Here is a 24,010-nt window from a genome sequence, read left to right as displayed (position 1 = left end):
TGGTTTGTAAAAAAATCAGTGGATGAAAATGAATTTTTAATGTACTGAGCATAATAACTTTTACATTATTCAAAAGAAGCCTACTTTATCATTTGATAATTAAAGGCAATAGATTCTTAACAATATACTTAATAATTCAAATTTTAAAATATGTGTTATTCACTTCTTCAGAACTCTAGTTCAAAGTAAGCACACACGCTTTTTCATGGGGATTTCAAAATTTTCAATAACAAATTCAACAAGATGAAGTAAAATTTCAATCGATTTAAAATGCTGCTGAAACTTGGAAAATTTCCAAAGTAACAATCATGTATATTAATGCCATAAAAATCAGCCTCAGCAAAGCATGGGTTTCTTTTAAATAGATATTGCTTCTTTATATCGTTCATCCTTAGCAATCAATACTGGTGTATACTAAAAAATGTAAAACTTTGTTGATTCCGAGTTCTAACTCCTACTTTCAGTGATCAAATGAAACGCGCTGTGTGAAAAACTTCATCTTCAGATATAAAAACGTCTCGTGATAGGCATCGATTTAAAATTCTTGATTTAAAAAGAGGGAAAATCAATGCGGGTATAAGTCAATATCATTAACCTTGATGAAAATGTACACATAGGCTAGCAGGCAAAAGTATTCTATCAAAGATCTATATCTAAAAAGAAATCTATAAAATAAAAAAAAAATCAGTTTGGGACACTGCTATACACAATAGATGCACAAGATTTCTTCAAAAGGTTTTTACCATTCGTGTTTTTTTTTTTTCTCGAGATGCCCTGAAGCTTTGACATTCCCATACATTATGTACCCTTGTAATGGATCTTTTGTTTTTTATTATTTGAATTATCTGGGATGCAATTCATTTCTCTTACCGCAGGCTACCTTAGTAATTAAGGAAGTTAAATACTTGACCATCAAACATGCGTACCATGGGACTCATTTTACCGAATTAACTGACAGTCAATCAGATATTGAACTTAATCTTTTTTTCAAAAAAGTACACTGAAAGAAGAAACAGTATTCATCATTGATGGCACATGTCAATGCATCATGTGCAAATCTGACATACCTCAGGGAAAAACCTGGTTAATCATTTAACACACAAAAGAAGCTGTCTGGCTTATGGTTTGCATTAACAAGCAGGTTTTTTTTACATTGATTTTATGAGTATATTCAGCTAGAATTGCCCTCAGTATATCCCGTTAAAAACAATGACCAATCACACAGAATGAAAATGATAAAAAAAAGATTCTGATACAAAATATATGAATGAACAAATTAAATACATGTATCTGATATTTGTATGTAATTTGTAATTCAATTCAACTGCTATGGAATCCTGCATCAAGTTTTGCTGTACTTTATATAAAATTCATAAATCACAGTCATGCACTCAGTAATAGCACAGCTAATTAATGTAGATAACCATGAAGCTTAATTTAATTCTCTACCAACCCATGCTGGGGATCAGGAAAGTAATTTGTTGTTAATATAAACATGGCAAAAACTCATCTTTGCACATTATCACGTTTTCAAGCTAAAATTTCAATAATTGACTTTTTTCCCAATTAATCCTTTTCTTTTCAAGTTGTTGATAATTAGCATTTTTTCATTCTCTGTCTCTTTCTTTCTTTCTTTCTTTCTCTCTCTTTTAATTTGAAGCCTTGTTTAATAGACTTTCCTAATCCTTTTTGTTGTTTACATATTTTTAAGTTATAAATGACTGGGAAAAAAATTATGAATAATTTTATAACTATAATGAAGACATATTTTAAATCCATTAAAATACAATAAATATGCTGCTTTGATTCCTGGAAAAATGCGATATTGGAATATAATATCAAACAAAATAAATTTCCGCAAATATTCTTTTTAAAGGTTCAGAAAGTAATATGCATTCAATTGATTATCAATACTGTAATACTAAATTAAAGGTGAGCCATAGAATCAAACTGCATGTAATGATGTATCTTTATTGAATTTACACTGGTGGATTTTAAATCAATTTGCAGTTTCGATTCACATGCCAACAAGTGCACTTCCAAAGTCTTCCATTACGTTGTTAATCCATCTGTAGTCATTAACATGCCTGTGTTATCTCTTTTTCGTTCTTTAAATTAGCTACAGATCCAAGTGCTATTTATTTTCCAAGTCAACTCTGTGCAATAATGGTGAAATCTGAAGTAAACTAGCAAAAATCATTTATCATATCAGGTTACTTCAAATATTGATATCTCAACACTTGGTGATATCATTATATCAAAATTCCTGGATGTTTTTGAAAATCTGTTGAAAGATGTAATAAACTCAGCCGCGAAAAGTTTTCTATTATTTTGAAGAAACATAAAATTACCCCCTTATTTAAATGATCAATAAGAGTGCTGTTCATTTACTTATTTCTTACTTGACAAGATGCAATATTAACTCCAGATTTGCTGAGATGCTGCATTAAATTCTCATAATGTTTTTTTTGAGCAGTTTTTTCTTTGGTAATATTTTTCAATATCTTTATAACTAATTGGAAATATTTTGCAAACCCAAAAGACGCATTTACTATAAAGTAGTAGTCAATAAATACACTGCTGTATAAATTGAGCTTATTTTATAAAGCAAAATTCATTTAGTATAAACACTGATATAGCAAATTCACAGAAATAGCAAAGTTTTGAGGATCTGTGGAAAATTTATTATCAATTCCTTATGAAATTCTAAAAGCCTATAGAAATCATTTGATCAAGTAATAAATTGCATGATAGTTAAGAATATAAAAATACAGATACCACAATTTGACGAGAACCCTTGCAGCAATGAGCATAGAGCAGTTTGACTCTTTGAGCAATATCTAACTTTTAAACTTCGGTTTGTTCATCAAAGTCAAATGCAATAAAAATTTTTTTCATGTGATACACCACAGGTATTTGTGGTTGAGGTTAAGTAAATTTTAGTAGCTGTGCTATGCAAAGCAAGATTTTCTATCCCGTATGTGTTAAAAGGAAAACAATGTACAACTGTATAATTGTTGGCTGGTTCACATTACCTGGTTCCTGTCCCCCGACTCTAGAGCCTTTATAAGGGTTCTTCCCAGGGAGTATATGTAACACTGAAAAAGAAAATCAAGCTGATTATCTTAATGACAAGCTACATTTAATATCTAGATGAACATGCATAGTAAGCACTAACTGCATTTTGGGCATATCATAAACCTCCAAAGTGTTCATCAGATGCAGCAGATAAAGAGAAAATATCACACATATTTGTTTTAGGTGTGACATTCCATTATATAATGTATATATCTGCAATCTCATCATGGAAGACGTGTTATGTAGGCATCGTAAGATTAAAAAAAAAAATATTAATAACATACATGTTATGATTGTAATGTAATTGGTTACTTAAGTAATGAATTAAAGTGAATCATATTATTTATTCCATGACAAGTCTTTGAAATAAGAAGGCTGACAAATGTATGAATGACGTTCCAGGCATCATTTAGGGATGCACTGCTGCAATAAAAACATCACAGATGAAAGAAGGAATCATGGAGTATATATAAACTGAGTAAAAAAAACTGTCTTTATGATACATTTCATGAATTTTGGCGAAAGACCAGGAAAAAACAAAATTATATACAGATTACAGATTTTGTCTTGGAATTTGGCATTCATTATCTCAGAAACTCATTTTTTGTTTCCAAGTTTTCTTCTTTCAACACTGAAGATTTCATTATTAACCTCTTTTACAGACATTCAAGAGATAGAAGTTCTACAGTTATATTTTTCACCTCAACTGACAATTGCATGATTGTCTGCCAAAAGCCACAGAGGAAACAATTTCTCATGACATTTTAAAACTTGTACAGAGAGATAAAAGAAAAAGCAATAAAAAAGAGTGTATGCCAAAAGATAACTAAAGATATATTACATTCATATGATTACTGTTCATCTATCACACCTAATTTGTTCATGGCAAATAGTTCATATGAAGCATTTATGAGATCAGGAATTTCCGATTGATTCTAATTAAGATAGAACTAATGCCTGATAATGGAGCCTTGCCCAATGGCATGCACCGAGCATGTTCAGCATAACCATTACCCAGACATTATACACATATTGTGGTGAACGATGACTAACACAGACAGGTGTAGATAAGCTAGTCATGTACATCAAAGCTGTACACTTTATGATGCACTGACTGTAAAGTGTGGTGAACACAATACTCTAAGTCAGAACGGGATGTTCTGTCTCTGTCAATATAAACAATCAGCTGGGGCCAACAGTGAAAAACAGTTTTCTGATTGATAACTACAGACAATTTAGTTATGAAAACACTAACTGGTCAAGTTTTTGATAAATTAACACATGAAACAAAAAAGTTCCTGATCATTCAACTCATTTTACTGTATAAATATCCGCAGTTTTTTCAGGAATGTCATATTAATCTCTGATCTGAAACTGGTTCAGACTTTCATACCCCCCCCCTTCCCCAACTCAAATGTAATCAAAGTTAACTGCCGAATACATCAATTCTTAGTGTAAATTGAAAAGCGTTCACCCAATCTATCCAAATATTCCAGATATAAACAGTATAGAATTATACTAATAGGTCAATTACAAATAAACAAGCCTTTAATCAAAACACCTGTGTCTGTTTTATCTCATTTTCAAACTAATAATTAAACAAAACAGGGCAGCCTGCACCATCCCCTCTAAACCTTACAAACCACAGGATAATTCTGGCTAGTTTCCAGGGGAGGTCGATTATTTCTGATAGAACAATCACAAAAATATAATTGCTCTGTCTGACCGATCATTAGTGAGTCGTAATTAAATGTGATTGATAGCACAAGGCAGGTAGAGGATATGCATGCATGGTACTTGTACACCAGCAGTATACATTACTTATGTTTGTAAAGCTATTCCAAGTATATATTTTTGGATTTCCTGGAGTTTTGTGCAAGCAAAATATTTATTAATTCTTAATAACAGGTTAAAATAAATAGTACATATTATACTGTTGAACCTTTATTATATATATTAATTAATGTTTAACTAGTCTATAAATTAATAAGTCTTAATGATTATCCGACATGTATCTTGGACAGAAGAATGGCCTTTCAAAAACTATTAAATTCTTTAGAAAATTTAAAATATCAAAATAGACTATGATAATGAAAAAGCTCTTTCTTCACTCTGTATGACGAAAACCATATATTAACATAAATATACTTTATAAGATAGAGAACAAACAAACATTAGTCAACTACCAATAATATGTATAAAGGAAATTATAATATACAATTTGAAATTACAGGAAATAGATCTTTTTTATTTAAAATGTATCTTTCTGAAGTAATGAACATGTGGATTTTAATTGATAAAACTTTTTATTTCAAAGAAAACACATGCACAGGGATAGAAGAAGCCAAACTGCCATTTTCTTTAAGCACTGTTTACATGTCTCACAAAACAATGGGAGTGTTTGAAGAATCTGGTGTTTATCTTCTCTGGTCAGAAAAAGGTGTATCTTATGTTTTAGAGAAACACATGATAAACCTGCCTTATCCAAGCCTATTTCTAGTAGGTTCTTATCAGAAAAAAATGTCAGGAGGAGAAAAAAACACAGAAATAAGTGCACTTGTCAGTCTGGGTTTTTTTTATTCACTTACATTATAAAATGAAGAAGTCTGAATATTTTTGCATCTCACCTTCTCAGCAGCTTGAAGTGTTTTAATTGAGGCATTTTGAAGCTCTGGGGGTACACATCTATCCCAGTTTTGGGAGTTACTGGTAGGAGAGATCTCCAACACCCCATCAGAGCGAAAGCAAAGGGAATCCGGAGTTACCACGAAATTACTCCTACCCTCAGCTTTATTACCATCTATTAAAAAAATAAAAATGCACAAAAATCTTTTTTTTCATCACTATTAAAAAGTCCTTTTGTATAATGTTTAATAAAGCAATAGGCTAATTCAATATTCATCGTAAACTTTGTGCCCCATATACCAATATTTTGGTTTGAGTGAATAAATTGAACCTGAACTTGTACTTATGAGACGATGTGTACCTCTTGTGGCCTCAATGAAAGAGACAGCACTTTGGTTCAGTATTGCCCATACTTCTGTTTCAGCCAGGGGTGCCCCTCTGACCCCCAGGGCTTCATTGAGAGACACCACAATGCCTGGCATGGTTTTTCCTTGATCAAGGTCTCATCTATAAAATATGAGAAATTTTTAAATCCTCACCATAGTAATATAAACTTAAGATTATAAAAATATAAATTATATATAAAAAATAATAGTTTACATACATTTTAACTACAGTACCTAGAACATTAGTATCTCAAATACTAATTACTATCACTGACTATGGATTTGTTAAAGTGATTTGGAAGGTCCAACCTCTTATTCTTTAAGCATTTTACTCTTGATACCTCAGATCTTAAAATATCTTGATCATTTTCTTTGCCCCATTGAGTTTGAAATAACAAATATAACAAATTTGATTGTATAATATGGTCTGTTATAGTAGTTGCCATTTTTATCAAATTTATATCATTAAAATGCGTGAAAAAAAATAAGTGCTTATTATAATATAAAACATATTTTTCTTTTTGCAGATAAAGGGCGGTTAAGAATATCTTTATATTTTGTTGATAACGTTGGTAAACGAGTTCTTTTAACGAGATCATTTTATACAGAACGGTATAATTATTTTCAATTAGAGGAAATTCGGAAAAAAATCAGGTAATGGCATGCATTAATGTAAGAGTTCTCACAAAAGTTCCTTTTCAACATAAAAGAATCTATATTTGCTACATTTTAAAGTCTGTTGAAGGTCACATAACTAGTATTCTTGCATTTTTTATGCAGAAAATGATGTATAACTAAATATTAAAAGTACATTTTTGAATTGAATTTGAAACACTGAAAATCAAAATTTTATGACATGTCAATAAATACCATATTTGGCGCGTTTAAAATATTTCAGTAAAGCTTATTAAGATAGCAAGAAGAATTTGAGTTGAAACTTACAAGTGTGAAGCAAGTTTTTTCTTTCAACATAACAAATACTTCCGAAAATAAAAAAAATCCTTTTCTCCGAAAATTACGCAGCCGCCACAACTTGCTGTCAAAACGTCTTTTCTGTTTATATTTGTATCGACGAATTTGATTGGTCCAAAATATTTACTAAGAAAGATAACTCTAATCTAAAAAGTCTCTGGGAGTGGATCAAAGACAAATGAAACCATTGATCAGAAGCGTATAATAGATAATAATAATCTGTTAGGCCTATACGCCTCTGTTGAATTAAACAAAGGCGCGATTTACCAATCAGTAAACTTGTTTTCTTGGGAAGATATCTTTTAACAGATTATTTTGTTTGTGAAACAAAAGTTCAATCTCATTTAAAACACAGGTGCTTGAGGACAGGACCCCCCCCCCCCCCCTCAATACAGACCCCCGGGCCTGTTAGACTTTTTTCACATAAATTATATATGGATGACATATTTGTGATATAATTTATCCTATCAATTCAGAAAATTTGCTTAAACTTACATTTTATAAAAATATATACCCTCTCTCTCTATATAAGTTGATTTTTATATAGAGAATGTAGAGTAGATTTAATAGAACGTTTGTTTTAGGTAATTTTTCGATTTGCTGGTATAGATCTTATCACAAATATGGCAATGAAAGATATTTTATAAGAAAAAAATCGAAAAAGCCCAGGGATCTATATCAAAGGGGGGGGGGTTCATATCCTCAAGCACCTGTGATTTAAAAAGAAAAAAGAAGGATTATTTTGTTTGTGAAACAAAAGTTCAATCTTATTTAAAAAGAAAAAAGAAGAAAAAAAAAGAAAAGAAAGGAATATTCATCATTTGTACTATGCGCACCAAATCCATGTCGAATTGCTAATGATATGCCTATGATATCCAGCGTCTTTTATTAAAGCATACATTATTGTATAGAAACTGGTAAAGATGTAATTAAAATGTTTGATTTAATTGACTTGGATGGAACAATAGTTATGAACAGATTGGCCTAAATTACCACCCCGTAATGGAACCCACATTGAGATGAGAACCCGATGCATGTAGTCAATTTCTATATAACCCATTAGAAAATATAAAAGGTTGGTTTTCAGGTATTGAATACATTTTGTGTTACAGATGAAAGCAGTATAACACAATACTAGTATTTTTCAGAAAACTTGTCGCCTAGATTAATTTTCGTCCAATTTTTTTTTAAAAGACCAATGAAATGCAGATCTGCAGATAATTAGATGGTAAATGACAAACGCTAAACAATTGTCAATGACGTCGAATATGAAAAATATAATATATCAATATCAATTTTCCATAAGTGCTATTCAATGGAAATGATTTTTCTGCAATATGTTCTATGTTAAACAATTCTGTAAAATGCCATATTTTTCCGTAACATATATCGGAGTATAAAATATTCAGGTATCGAATAGGGTTACTATTATTGTAGGAAAAATTATAAAATATATATTAAAAAAACATTTTTTTTCAAGAAAATGCTGATTTTGGATCGATAAAGTATTTGAAATTTATTATATTGATACTATCCGGAATGGGAAGTAAATTATACGAGATATTTCAACCATGAAACAAGCAATTCAAAGAATTATGGTCTCCCGTTTTCGTTATCTTAGTAGATTGGCATTGTCTCAAGCCACGGTCCGGAGTCCGCATAGAGCTCTTGACCAGAATGGGAGAGGATCGTACATTTTAGCCGTGGTTTGCGACGATGGTAGATTGGAGACCATTATTTATGTGGGATTGTTACAACGCACTTTGGACAGAAGTCAAAGTGCGTTAATCTGAGACCAATTTAACGCACTTTGAAAACAAAGAATTTCTTTTCAAAGTGCGTCAATATCGACCATTTTAAGGCACTTTGATTAAAAAAAAATGTGCATGGCTTGTACAATATTATCTCAAATTTTCTGTATGATAAATAATTAAACCTGCTTGGATAACTTTTCGGTGATGAGGTCACTTCAGGATTTGAGAGAAAGACGTTTTAAATGTTTAAGTTTCTAGTTAGTGTAATAAACGGGGAATTAGTTTAAAAATAATGGAGAAATGATTGTTAAAGCATCGCAATTTTGTTAAGAAAAATGTTTAATTCTGATTTTTCAGTACTATGAAAATTCTTTCTCTCTCATACGTTTAATCGTGATCATTCTGATCATTTATAGGATTAAACGTTCTTTTTGAAAAATTTATCGATGTGTAAACTCTTGACATTTTACTCACAAACTAAATAAAAGTGCGAAGCACTTTTATGTTAAGTTTGTGAAAAATGTCAATTTACACATCGATAAATTTTTCAAAAAGAACGTTTAATTCTTATAATTCCAATCTCGAATTTTTAAAAATATTTTAAATTATTTCTCTTTGAGGCCTCCATACAATCCGTTAATCTGGACGGCGTAGGAATACATTTTACCGTAAAGGAACGTAATCGAGACGAATTTCGATAGAGTTCAACTTAAATTGTCAAAACAATCGATAAATAAACTTATAACAACTAATGGAATGCTGTTTAAGTCAACAAATATCGTAATTACGAGTTTACTTCAGAATAGTTCGTCTTTGACCATGGCCATGTTGACATAAACAACAACTCTCATAGCGAAACTTGCAGACAGACGACGCCTTCAATTTGCACTTGTTTATTCAAATATTGAGGAACAATATAGAAAGTTAATAGGAAATTGATGCTAATAGGGCAAGAGCTTGAGGTACGTTTCTTTTCCCTGTCAAAACGATACAGACTGAGCTTATTTTCTGCGTATGAACGTTGAGACAGCGGTTTTTAAAATTCACACTCGTGATCGGACAGTGACATAAACATTTTCACGGCGTCCATCAGTTAGGCAGTCTAGTATGTTGCCAGTTTTGTTTTACTTTAAGCCCTAATTAAATTTAAAGTTCTTGTATTCATTATTTAGCCAGAACGACCCAGAAATAACTGCTTTCATTGTTTATACGATAACCTAGTAGTGTCATCAAGAAAGTAGTACTGATTGAAAGAATTTATCGATGTGTAAAAATTTTCTGGAACGTGTTCTCGTCCAATCAAAACACAGGAAATCAATAGATAAAATGAAGATTGGAATTATTCGAATATGAATGGACATCATAAAGGGTAAAGTATTATCCATTATGACGTATGACGGCGTCATGACTATGACTATGACGTCACAATTGCCCTGTTTCTATTATCCAGCGACAAAATGGAAAATATAGGCAGATCTGGTAGATTTTTTAATTTCTTTCGCCGAATTCGGAGGCGGAATCGATTCCGTGTGTATGCCGACACGACTGACACAGCTGACAAGGAACCATGTCAAGCCCCTCCAGCTAGGAAAGAGGTTCTGACGCGAGTTAGGAACGCAATTAGAAAAATAGGAAGGAATCGGGTTCACCCCAACCACAGAAATTCCCTGATTCTTTACCCGCTGAGATAGAAGAAAGCTCATCGCAGCTTTCAATTAACAAATCTGTTGTTTTATCGTTCGACAAAACACCCTCCCTTATATCCTTTGTAGAAAGCCCAGCTGCAACCTGCCTTAAATTGTCCTTTGAGGAAGACGGTGACAAAGTATTGATAGCTTGTTTTGATCAGTGAACGACTTTGAGGTAATAATAGTAATTACTTACTTTAAAAAAAAATGTTTAATATATATTTCAATCCACATTTAAATTACATGTATACATCCATAACTCCTCGTTTTCACAGCAAAATAGTTATTCTTCCAAGAAAGGAGCTTGTTCGATACTGACACGTACCAGCTGAGGTTGAGTGCATGTTTTGGGAAAGTTAAAAAGAGATGAAGTAACTGATGAGCTATTGGACTCGGCTCGAACTGTTAAAAAGAAACCAAATACAATGGAATCTCTCTACATTGCAGTATATCAAATTTTTTCTACTGATCTCTCTATCTCTCCATATAAGCTGGGATTCTTTTCATTTTTTAAAAATAATTCGGAAATTAATAAATTTATCCTCTTCTGCATTTTTTGTTTGTTTGTTTTTAAAATTTAGATTTATTTCATTATAGATTACCTAGATGAGTTAGGTGCAAGATCATTGTTGTTATCTGTTTTTGTGTGGTATTGAGTGTTTTGCGTTAACATTTTCAGTTTTTTCTCTTTATCGCTGAATTAATACAAAAAATTTAATAATTGAATTTGATTACATCTATGGGTGGCCGTAAAAAAATAAAGGGAAATAAAAATCACCCTCGGTGGAATGCACAAGGGTGGGGTTAACTCAATAAAAAAAATTGACATCTACCCCCCTTCCGCCCCCGTTTAGGTACACAATGAGTAACCTTTTCTATATATTCGATCTATGCATACTATCTTTGCAAGATATATAACTGTTTTCAGCGGCAGCTCACACATATTGGTCCGACCAAAATAATTCCATCATGCATTAGTAGATACAACATTATTGTTCATGATAAGAGTAAAGTTGTGTATGTCATACGTTAAAGAAATCAAAAATAATGTCAAAATATCATTAGAAAGTCACTTTCCCCCCTAAATGCAAATAAAAAATATCAATATTCCTACGCTCGCTCCCTCCTCAGCCTTTTTTTTTTTTACGTGTTTGATAACAGAGAATAATTAGGTCATTCTTCGATTCATATCTTTTCACCAATGAATTGATAATACTATATCAAAATTGTATTAAGTACATGTTTATAGTCCGTTAATTATCATACAATTTGTTCTTATTAATCATTCTGTGTGTGTGTATGGCCTGCTCGTGTGTACACTTTGTAAACTGTAGGGTATGTGTGGCAAAATGAAAACTGCATGGGTTGGAGATTCCGGTTCGTGTTGAAGTTCAGCATACCATTATATATAGAACTTGAATAATGTAAGTAATTTCTGCGACAAATATATTAGTATATTTCATTTTTTTTCAAAACAGAAAAGGTTTTCCATGTTTTCAGTTTAGAATTTTCCTACCCGGTCCTGATTTTCCCAACCCGGCCATTTTAAACACAAGTTGTTGCAGATGCAAATGTTAGAACAAACTATATAAAGTTCAACAGGGATTGTATAATTTTTATTAATCAGAATTCGTATTTATATGATCTAATTAAGAAAAGAAAAGTTTTGTCTGACACCGTAACTTCTCGGCAAAACAAAACGTGTTTCTCCGAGCTCGCTGGATGCGTGTGACAGCTCCATTGCACGTGTGTTGACCAAGGCTACACTGGTACATGTAGGCCTATGTGTACTGTTTGTTAGGAGACTTTTTAATCACGATATTTACAACAGTATAATTTTTTTTTATTAACGTCATTATAAACACTGTTAAACATATTAAATCTAACAGTCGAATATCTTTGGATATGGGGTAACCCATATCTATTCTTGTTAAAACTATATTTATTAATGTTTTGGCAACGGTTCGAGAAGATTAGAAATTCTCTTATATTACATTAAATACTATATACATGTTGTACATGTACATTTATGAACAAACAACATTTACTTTAATTTCTGTGTATATGCACACACATCACTGATTAAGAAATAAAACGAAAAGATGATACATTTTGTTCCATTACATTAAGCCTATGTATGATCAAACAACCTTTTAAAGGGCTGGGTGGTTGTGGCCATTTTCAGACTACCGTATAAGTGGAAATTTTAGCGAGACGCAAATTTAGCGAATTCTACCTAAGAACTGGTATTCTATTTTCAGCGAGAAGTAATTTTAGCGATTTTAAAATGCTAACTAAATAAGAAATTACATATAATACGCTGTTAATTTTTAGCGATATTTAATTTTAGCGATTACAACACCCTCGCTAATAATGCCAAAATTAAATCCTCGCTAAAAATTCTACTTATACGGTATTTTGGTCTAATAATAAGACTGCATGTCAGGACCATTCTAACACTGCATATATCGAACAAACTCTTAATTAAGATAACAATAAAGAGTTTTAACATCTAATAATCCCTTTGAGATTTTTCACGCATATCGAATTAAAAATTTTAAACTTTTACTTATAACACTTATAGCCTTTGAGCAGTGAAGAGTTTCTCTTGTTCCAGTACCTATGGTAAATTGGGATTGGAAATTTATCGAGGCATACTTTTACATGTTTATTGTAACCGCGCTATTTCCTTTTTTTCGGTTCTGCGACATAAAAAAAATCGTAATCATAGAACTGCGTCCCAGGAATAAAACAATGGTATTAAAAATATTTGGTCTAAAATTAAATTCATTCCCTAAACACCCACCTTCATTATACATGTACATATCTAGAAATGTATATATATTTAATACAATAAATATTTTTATACTCTGGAAGTTTAAGCATCCCAGTTCTACGAATCAATACAACACTGAACAATTATAAAAGTCGCGCAGTTTAAAATATTCATGATGATGGATGATGCTGTATATGCGACAGTACCAATCGAACGCGTAAGGCATACCCGTAACAATCATATCGCAAGCGGCAACGACCACATCGTTCGGTAGGCATGGATAATGTGTAGACCGGATTTCATATTTCTTTGTAAGATGTTACAGGATATTTGAAAAATCTGGATAATCCATTCATCTTGACACGAAAAAAATGAAGAGCTTTTTCACATCGGTGTTTATACTAGCTATAATAGGTATGTGATTGTAGATTTTTTATCATTATTTTTTTTATAAATATATATACAAATGCGTTTTTTGTATTCATCAATTATTGAATTATGTGTTAGTTTTAATTTTAATTTTATACGTTATGAGATTTCAAACAATTTAAGAAATAAAAAAATAATAATGAATAATGGTAGAAAAAATAGACATATATACAACAAATATATGAGAAAAACTAAAAAAAAAAACTAAAAAAAAAAAAAATAAATAATAATAAAACAAGAATTTTCAATTACAGCATGATGCGACCAATTTTCGGATTTCTTTTCCAATAACGATATACAAAAAATAAATAAATAATATACAGGAATTTTCAGTTTAACGTATGGTGTGACCAATTTTCGAATTTCTCTTCCAATAACGATATACATGTACAAGAAAATAATCTATACTCTTTTTTTTAATTCAATTCCCTATCGTTCATTACAATCATCAATATTGCCCTCCTCATTTAATTCAAAATAAATATAAAGAACATTAATGACGACTATGTTGACACTTTTCGTAGATTAATTGCTAATTCTGACATTAATTCCTCAGAATTAACTAGAGAATTGTATCCTTTTTACTTGGAAAAATATCTGTCATCTGAAAACCATTCCACTAAGCAATCGATTCGAATGCACCTGACACAAAACTGCTTTTTCATTAACGAGATGGATATAAAGTTATGGGATAATAGGACAACGAGGCAATAAACAGCAATTTTCCTGCAATTTTGCTTGTTGAAATAGCTACAAAGAAAATCTTGATTACAAGAAACCGGAAATTTTGAGCAGGAAAACTACGGGGCTGGTTTTTATAATGTCAAGAATTAGATCTAGAAGGAGAAAAAAGCCAAAGGTTTCGATCCTTTGTCACTGGTGATTAAGATAATTAATATCCGAAGCATGATTTTGATTGCAAGTAAATCTAACTATTGTTAAATTTTTTTCTCATTATATAGCCTAAGTAGACACATATCAATATACTTTATTTTATTTCGAAAGCAAACCCAACTATAAAGTGAGTTGTATTAAAAACACTTAAAAATGCATCAACAAGATAGCAAATAAAGACCAAGAAATTGATTTTGCAGAAAAAAAATCCTCGAAAATGATTAACATCGATAGAAGCAATTACAACGAAACGTTTTGAAGTTTTCCCTCTTCAATCTTCGATTATTTCATCAAAATATTTTAACAAAGACGAAATTTTTTTTAAGCTGTTGATAAGAATTACACGATCGCTAGAAATATCCAATAGGCACCATTTCAAGGGAAAACTAGGGCTAATTGTAACGGGAACCGTAAGCACGCTCCCCAATTCCGTTTTGGCTATATATATGTTCTATTAAATAAGACATACTTTATGTAATTTATGTACTTTTCCCAGTATATTTAAATTTTAGCATTTTTAATTTTACGCATTTCACGTGCACGCATGTGCAAGCATGTGCATGGTGACCATACCTTCTTGTAGGAGTCCATTATGTCTATCTATATTCTAAATACCATCCTGTTTGGTTGAAAACCAAGGGAGTTATGACCATTTAACGTTTAAGCCAATCAGATTGCAGAGCACGTACATGCACGTAATTTAATGACAATTGTTATATATCATATTGTAAGACATCCTAAAGTATGCATTTTTAAATTTCAAAGCATTTCGAGAGATATTGAGATTTTTGTTTCAGCCAAAAGCTAGCACACGTGAAAATGTTTGCATGTGCATGAAGACCATACCCTCTTGTAGGAGTCTATTATGTCTGTCTATGTTCGAAATCCCATCCTGTTTGGTTGAAAAACAAGGGAGTTATATTCATTTAAAGTTTAAGCCAATCAGATTGCAGCGCACGTGCATGCGCGTGTTTTCATGAAAACCTTTATATATCATATTGTAGGACATCCTAAAGTATGCCAATATTTCAAATTTCAAAGTATTTCGTCAAAAAACAAAAAAGATATTGAGGTTTTTGTTTCAGCCAATCAGAGCGCAGCGCATGTGCATGCAGTGAGTTCGTGCTAATTTGACCATTTCATATTATCTATACTATTAATATATCCTTATATAATGAGTTTTAAAGAATTTCATCAAAAAATGTAAAAGTTATAGCTATGTAAAGTATATCAGTCATTTCACTTTTTTGCGTATGCGCGCAAAATTTTTACACCTACACAACACACCTATCAACCCTAAAAAGGTTTTAGCAGTTGGATGAACAGTTTCACTATTTTAATAATAATAATAAGATTTCAAACAAAGTTTACTTAGTATCATATACAGTGCATAAGGTTCAGATTATAGTCAGCTAAACAAGAAAAGGGTGGGTTTTTTAGCCTTAAGATTTAAATTACGAACATTTTTATCTGCGAGAACATTAAAAACTAGTGAAATGTTTGATCTAAGCAAACTGAAAAATAGTGAAAATGTTTGATCTATGCAAATTGAAAAATGCTAGTATTTTTGTTTTTTTGTTTTTACCAGCCCTTCCAAAATCACTATTTTATTTGATTTCAGTTTTGTAGTTTTATATCTATATCCCTCTTTATAGTATAAGAGCAAACAGAGGGTAGCATCTCGAAATAATTTAAATCCCAATTTTAGCAAACTCCCTATATTAGATATCATATATCATCATCAGTATAAAATATCATTTATGTCGATTTCATGTCAGATTAGATTTCCCTAGATTAATTGATTCTATGTTGTTTAATGTCCCTCTCGAGAATTTTTCACTCAAAAGGAGACACCAGTTTTCCCTAGATCTTTCGAGCAAGCTCTAAAGAAATCGAGAATTGCAATTTTAAATTGCTGGAGTCTTCTGTTTTACCGTTTCACATTGCAGGGCCCCAGGAACCCTTTCGCATATGTTCCAATGACCATGCAAAACTAAGGTAGATGTCAGCCCCTATATCTCAATCTATGCAATTTTTCAGATGTTCAGTATAGCCTCTCCGAGTAAACCTAGGTCATTTTCTGTCCTTTCATTTACCTTTCACATTTCTGTATATGCTTGCTAGAACAAAGTTTAATACATCTAAAACAAATATTAGTATACCAACCATTTTTATTGATTTTAGAATCGTTATTATAAAAGGTATTCCGATGTATAGAATATAAAATCCAATGCCTTCTTTGTTTAATTTCTTTCTTGCCTTCCTTTAAATGTACTTAATCCGAGGCGCCGGAAACGTGCCGCAATGGTTTGTGTTGGGTTCACTATAAAGTTGGGTTTGGGGGTTTGTTTCATTTGATGGTTATTTCCGGTTTCCTCGCGATCGAATTTTGTATCTACATAGTGTACTAAGTCCAACTGTTATTTAAACAGAGTGAAGACAATACGTACGGAAATTCCTAGATTGTCTAACTACTCGATCTACGAAATTGTCAAGTATTTCGATCATTATTCCATTCATTTTCAACACATTGCTAGATGTTCTCTTTGACCTTACATATTTGATAAGTAGTATAGGGTTCCCGTGAAAGGTTTGCTTATAAAACATAACTGAACAAAAAAACCCTAAGAAGATTCTTTAGTCTACAGAATAGCAGGAAATCAAGTCTCTTTTTAGCTCACCTGAGCTGAAGGCTCAAGTGAGCTTGTCTGATCAAAATTTGTCCGTTGCCTGTCATTGTTGTTGTCGTTGTCGTAAACTTTCCACATTTCATCTTCTCAAAAACCACGTGGCTAATTTCAACCAAGCTTGCTATAAAGTATCCTTGGGTGAAAGGGACTCAAGTTTGTTCAAATGAAGGGCCACGCCCTCTTTCAAGAAGAGATAACTACGAATTAGTGATAAATTAATGGCATCTTTTAAAAATCTCCTCAAGAACCAGTGGGTCAGAAAAATGAAACTCATGTGGAAGCATCCTCACGTAATGTAGATTCAAGTTTGTTCAAATCATGACCCCATGAGGGTATGGCGGGGCCAACATGGGGTATCAAAGTTTAACATAGGAATACATAGGAAAAATCGTTAAAAATCTTCTCAAGAACCACTGGGCTAGGAAAGATGAAAATCATGTAGAAGCATCCTCTGGTAGTGAAGATTCAAGTGTTCAAATCATAGCCCCTGGGGGTAGGGTGGGATCACAAAGTGGTATCAAAGTTTAACATACATGTACGAATACATAGCAAAAATCATTGTAGAAGAATCTTCTAGTAGTGAAGATTCAGTTTTGCTCATTACCCCCGGGTGTAGGATGGGGCAACAATGCGGTATCAATGTTTAACATAGGAATACGTAAGAAAAATCTTTAAAAATCTTTTTCTCTGGAACTACTGGGCCAAGAAAGATGAAACTCTTGTAGAAGCATTCTCTGAAAGTGTAGTTTAAGTTTGCTCAAATCATAACCCTTGGAATTGTGCAATGTTAACAAAGCTTACCTCAGTCTGTGCAATGTTAGCATACATAGCATATGTGCAATGTTTATGTAATTGTGCAATCTTAACATAACTAACATTTGTGCAATGTAAACACATATAACATCTGTACAATTTTAACAAAAATAACATCTGTGTTATTTTAACACAAATAACATCTGTCCAATGTTAACACAAATAACATCTGTGCATTGTTAAAATAAATAAAATCTGTGTTATGTTAACATACCGGTAAAAAGCATAAGTGCAATGTAAATATAAATAACAACTGTACCATGTTTAACATATTAAATACTGGTAATAAATGTGCAATGTTAGTATAAATCAATCTATGCAGTGTTACTGCGACAAACTTAACCGTCTCCAATTATAGGCACTTGATCCCACCAATGGAATTTCCAACAGACCGTGTTTTATGTATTTTTCACAGATTTTTATTATTGTTTGTATGCGTTTTTTTTTTAAATCAGTTACTCTCATTATAATTATCTTCATCTATTTGCCATCATCGTAATGAGAAATACTAGCATGTTTATGAATAAGCCTTTAATCAAACCTGGCAATGTAAACGATAAAACAGTATTTAAATCAAAATTTCATAATTATGTTATTACGAAAAAAGATAAAAATGATAAATAGCCTCGTCAAGAACATTGTGTGTATAGACATACATTTATATATTTTGTATTCATTATTTTGTATTCGTACTTTACATTATTTTATTTACCTTTATGTTTTGATACAGATGTTATTGATATGTACGGAAGCCCGTTTAGGACCTATGAAAATATTTTTGAAATCTGATATAACGAATTGTCGAATTTTTTATAACGAATTCAATTCATTATAAAAATTTCTTTGAATCTGTTATAACGATTTTAATCTGTACACATTAAATCAAATTTGTTGAATGCATTATAACTAATTCTTTGATATACAACTATGGACTTCAGTGTAGGTCGATATGTGGTTATAAGGACTCATGGCAATTGATATTGACCGAAGACACAGAAAGTGATAGCGACCGAGCCAGCGAGGTCGCTATCATTTTCTGTGTCGGAGGTCAATATCAATTGCCATGAGTCCTTATAACCATATATTGACCGTTCACTGAAGTCCATAATAGTTATATTATATAATCACTCAAAGTGAATGCACTGACACAGTCCTAACTAAATACACTTGGCTGTCATTATGTCACAATGGTTAAAAACACGCTTCTCATACTATGACGTCACCATTTACGTAACATCAGTGCAACCGAACGCTGTGTCTTGCATTATCATTTTTCGCCGGCGCGCTTTCGCGTCGTTATCACGCATTGGCGTCGGAAGCAAATTGAAAGTGGGGGGGGGGGCTAAGTGTAAAAAAATTTTTTTTGTACCTTCAAAAAATCTGACAAGCAAAAAAAAAAAAGAAAAAAAAAGAGGGAAATTATCCATTTCCCAAATCCATTTCCCAAACACGAAAATCCTATTTCGTGGGGGGGGGGGGGGGGGGGGGGACGTAACTGTGGCAAGTGGGGGGGGGGCTAAACCTACGAAGATATGTTCAATGTCTATACTAAGTATATATTTGGAAATAAAGTGGGGGGGGGGGGGGCTAAGCCCCCCCCCCCCCCCCCGGTTCCGACGCCTATGTCACGAAAGGAGGAATATCACGTGACGTCCTTTCAGCCAATGAAAATTACGAAAATAATCGTCTTATATACTATAGTAATATTTTGTTATAACGCATTAAATTCGTTAAAATGAATTCAAAAATTTGTTATTTAAGCATTGAATTCATATTTTTGGCTGTCTTCGGTCCTCTAACACACCTGGCCGTGCCGACAAATTGAATACCGCGCGTTAGCGCGGTATGATAAATTTGTCGGCACGGCCAGGTGTGTTATGGGACCGAAGACAGCCAAAAATATGAATTCAATGCTTATATTTACATTCTCTAATTTCCCTTCTTCGTAATTTATCTTTAATGTGAATTTAACGCCCTTCAAAACTGACGCGGTTAATAGACGTAAGAGCCGTTTGTGACGTCAGATGACGTTGCAAAGTTAAATAACGCAAACAAACATTGCGAGGAAAAAAAGTGACAAATTAATTTGAAACGAACATTTGTAGCATTTTCACGTTAATTTAACAGGATTATAGTTTTTAATTAAATTGAGTCAAAACATTGTACATTTTGGTGTTCCCAGATTATAGAAAATGCATATAGTTCCTACTGTGTGTTCTAACGCGCGGTAACAAGGTTTCGCGTGTGTTATAGAAATTTGAACGTCATGGATTTCTAATGAATTTCATAAGGAAAAATACACAGAATGTAAATATAACAAATTAAATTCGTTTAAACGATTCTAAAGTTTGCTATAACAAAATAGATTCGTTTAAACAAATTCCAAAGTTTATTATAACGAATTAAATTCATTTAATCAAATTCAATAATCAGGGCCTATAGAAAAATAAATATGGATTTGATATAACGATTTGGCGAATTCGTTTTAACGAATTCAATTCGTTATAACAAATAATGAAATTCGTTTAAACGAATTCAATTCGTTACAACAAATTTTAGAATCTGTTAAAACGAGTTTAATTCGTATTAACAAATTTTTGAATTCGTTATAACAAAATCAACGAATTTGTTATAACAGATTAAATTCATTATAACGAATTCAAAGAAATTGTTATAACGAATTAAATTCGTTACAACAAATTCGAGAATTCGTTATATCGGATTCAAAAATATTTTTCGATAGGTTCTAAATGGACTTCCGTAGATATGTTATTGAAATTTGAAATATAACGATGTTTGCAAAAGGGAAAGACGTTTGTCTGTAAATGTAAAACAGCATGGACCTAAAGTTTTACCAATTAATTCACACATACTTCAAGGGAATATTGATTCTATATCTCACTTTATAAATCATTTCTGACAAGTCTGCCCACAATCATTCCTTAGATTTTTTTCTCTGAATTTTTTTTAAAAATCTACATTTGCTTTTTTTTTTTTTAAATCTTGAGTAACTTTACAACAGCAGTATTTTTTTTTTAACTTTGCGCCGAGGTATTTGAGAAATCATGTTTAATGAAATGTGAACATAACAAACAATAATGCTCATAAGGCCGGAAAAAAAACAATACGAACTGTGAGCAAAGCAAATGCGGATCCATGAAAACAAAGTCGGGATCAGGTGCCATGAAAGAGATGGTATCCCCTGCACATTGGTCTCACCCGTCGTGTGCACCTTGTCACGAAACGGGCAAAAGAAAAATCCGCTTTCAATTCATTGTGAAAACATGCCATTACAATTTGTATAAAACGATAGATTGTTTTTATTTCAACCATAGAAAATTGCAAGACGGTATTGCTAATACCCTTGTATCAGCTTATTAATTTTGTCAGTAGCCTGTCACGGGTTATAAACTGTTTATTCATCGAACATACCCATTGATGACACAAATGCACGCCATGTTGCATTATAAAGTAGTATTCAACACAGTTTTTCTTTCTGTATTGCAGTTGTTGGTGCCAGGTGTGCAACACCCACCGTCATGTCTGTGCAAGCCAATGCCACTGGCGAAAACAACGGGGGGAAATTTTGTCCGCAGTTGGACGATGGTGTCAATATTACCTGTCTAATTGACCATGGTGTTGGAACTGGTCAAATGTGGATGGAACCAGATGGAACCAACCCTGCTTGTGTCAGCTACGCATATGCTCAATCCGGGTATCAAACAATTCATTTATATTGTTCCGTTGACAATACGTTCTTTTATGAAAACAAAACTTTGTATGTCGGAGAAGAAATAGATGGGGTGACAGTTGGAGACGAAAATGGTGGCTCCCTCATACCAATGCCAATGTCTGCCACACTTTACGTAACATACGTTAACGGAAGTGATGTCAACGTAGAAATCTTCAGCAACACAACCAATACTGTATTCTTAAGCACCAACGTCACCAACAGTAGCTCAACACACAATATCACCGCTGCAGACGTTAACAATCAACTTGGTATGCATTCTGTGCGTATAACTCTCTCTAATCCCATTTCATCTGTGGTACGTTGGGTGGTTATTGCTCACGAGGAAGAAATCACTGGATTCAACTTTAGTGGGCTCATTCAACCAATCATGCACGTTGGTGATGAAGTGGAATTCAATTTTACACTCTCCACGGGAAGTAGCGTGTCAGTTGCAACAGAAGTAAGCAATTCATTAATTGTGCAAAAATGTGAAGGTGTCCTCCGAACATATTCTTACGTGTATGTTTTGAATGAAACAGGTTCATATACAGTTGTACTGACCCTTTCGAACTTTGTATCCACATTTAATTGGACGTACGATATAACAGTGCAATATCCCGTTCATAATATAACAATTGACCAAGTTAAAAATAAAATGAAAGGTTCGACAGACACCTGGGTTGTTACACTTCCAGCCGGAACATTGTTTCCAATGGGAAATCTGTTTGCAGTTATTGAAGAAGACGGGGTCCAGAAGGATAACGTCAGCTTGACTTTGTCACCGGGCTCTTCTCAGAACATTCCAAGAACTTATCCAAACGCGGGTTATTTCAATATTACTGTCACAATTCATTCCGAAATCAGCGAAATGATATTCTCGTGGATACAAGTGGTTGAAAACGAACTCTCTTTAGAATTGTTACATTTAGACAGAGTTCCAACTTCAGAATCCCAACAAGAGCTCGTTTTACGCATAAATGATTCAAACAATTCACCATTGTACAAGCTTAACTGTACCCTAGATGTAGATGGCGAAGTTTCTGTTCTTGACATCCCAGAATTTAATTTTGGTTCAAATGAGACATTTAATTACCGATACGTTGGCATTGGAAACAAAACGGTAACCGCGAACTGTTCCAACACATTACGAAACTGGGTATACACAAAAATTGTTGAGGTTTACACCGACTGCTTTGCTTCTGCAGATTTTTTCAGTACTTCTCTGAAGAGCGTATCCACTCCTATGAAGGTGTCCATTACACAAATTGTTCAGGTAATGTTTTCCCCCCAGATATTAATAAATATCATGAAATATTGATAGAATATAAATTCACTCCTCTATTGCATGAAATTTTTTTTTAAAAATACTACTTTGATTATTACAAAAACAACTTTACTTGTATCTGTAGATCACAGCAAAGGTAGAAGTGTCCGATTTATGCAAGAACAGTTCCCGCACATATTGGTGGGATTTCTATGACGTTCCTCATAACGATCCCTCGAACCCGGAATTGCGCGAGTATTACAACAATACTGCAAATCAACCTAATGGAGTGACTATTACTTTTGCAAAAGAAGCCATTGAAGCAGGCTTGAAGAAGCTAGTGCTGAGAGTCAATTTGACCGACCAAGAAGGGGGTGTCCTTGAAGACTTCATATACGTGAATTTCATCACTCCCCCTGTCGTGGCACAAATCGTTGGTGGTTCCGAAATCACACATGGGCAGGAAGATATTCTGACAGTGGATGCCACGACATCCAGGGATCCAGTGCAACTATATGTTGACCAGCCATTCAATTTCACTTGGCAATGTTTCAACATCTCTTTTTCAGAGTTGTCTGATTTGACCAATTTTATGGGTAAATTTAAAACACCCAACGAGACAAACCCAGTGTGGCCAGCTTGTCTGACAACAGCCTCACTCACGGAAGGTAAAATCACGATACCTTCGACAGAACTTGAGGCTGGCTATTATTATCTTTTTATTGTGACAGTGGAGAAATTAAATGTAACTTCAGCAGGTTTGCCAGTACGGAGAAATGATTCAGTTTTTCAGGCAGTAGAAATCGTTCCATACGACCCACCAAAAGCTGAGTTGATGTAAGTAATTATGTTCCCCAAACGAAGTTGGGGAACATATTGTTTTTACTCTGTTTCTTATTATGTTCCCC

At 32.8% G+C, this 24,010-nt stretch overlaps 2 protein-coding genes across 3 annotated transcripts in view; one reads left to right on the top strand and one right to left on the bottom strand.

The window, feature by feature from the left end:
* The window catches only part of LOC134262162 (tyrosine-protein phosphatase non-receptor type 13-like), a 35,552-nt gene extending 28,370 nt beyond the window's left edge, over positions 1 to 7,182 (bottom strand). Inside the window, 4 exon segments of the mRNA XM_062744554.1 lie at positions 3,036 to 3,098; positions 5,706 to 5,878; positions 6,065 to 6,210; positions 7,032 to 7,182. Coding sequence (XP_062600538.1) covers positions 3,036 to 3,098; positions 5,706 to 5,878; positions 6,065 to 6,185 — 357 coding nt within the window. The 5' untranslated portion in view covers positions 6,186 to 6,210; positions 7,032 to 7,182.
* Positions 7,183 to 13,488: 6,306 nt separating this feature from the next.
* LOC134262156 (uncharacterized) overlaps positions 13,489 to 24,010 on the top strand; it is a 37,097-nt gene continuing 26,575 nt past the window's right edge. For both annotated transcript variants that reach the window (XM_062744547.1, XM_062744546.1), the window contains exons 1-3: positions 13,489 to 13,693; positions 21,613 to 23,111; positions 23,248 to 23,939. In XM_062744547.1, the coding sequence (XP_062600531.1) occupies positions 13,651 to 13,693; positions 21,613 to 23,111; positions 23,248 to 23,939 (2,234 nt within the window). In that variant the 5' untranslated portion in view covers positions 13,489 to 13,650. The remainder of the gene's footprint in view (positions 13,694 to 21,612; positions 23,112 to 23,247; positions 23,940 to 24,010) is intronic.

This window comes from Saccostrea cucullata, unplaced genomic scaffold (genome assembly GCF_032062105.1).
Source record: "Saccostrea cucullata isolate Sc308-1 unplaced genomic scaffold, CSIRO_AGI_Scuc_v1 ctg1661, whole genome shotgun sequence".
Taxonomy (NCBI): domain Eukaryota; kingdom Metazoa; phylum Mollusca; class Bivalvia; order Ostreida; family Ostreidae; genus Saccostrea; species Saccostrea cuccullata.
This window is presented reverse-complemented; position numbering and strand designations above follow the sequence as displayed.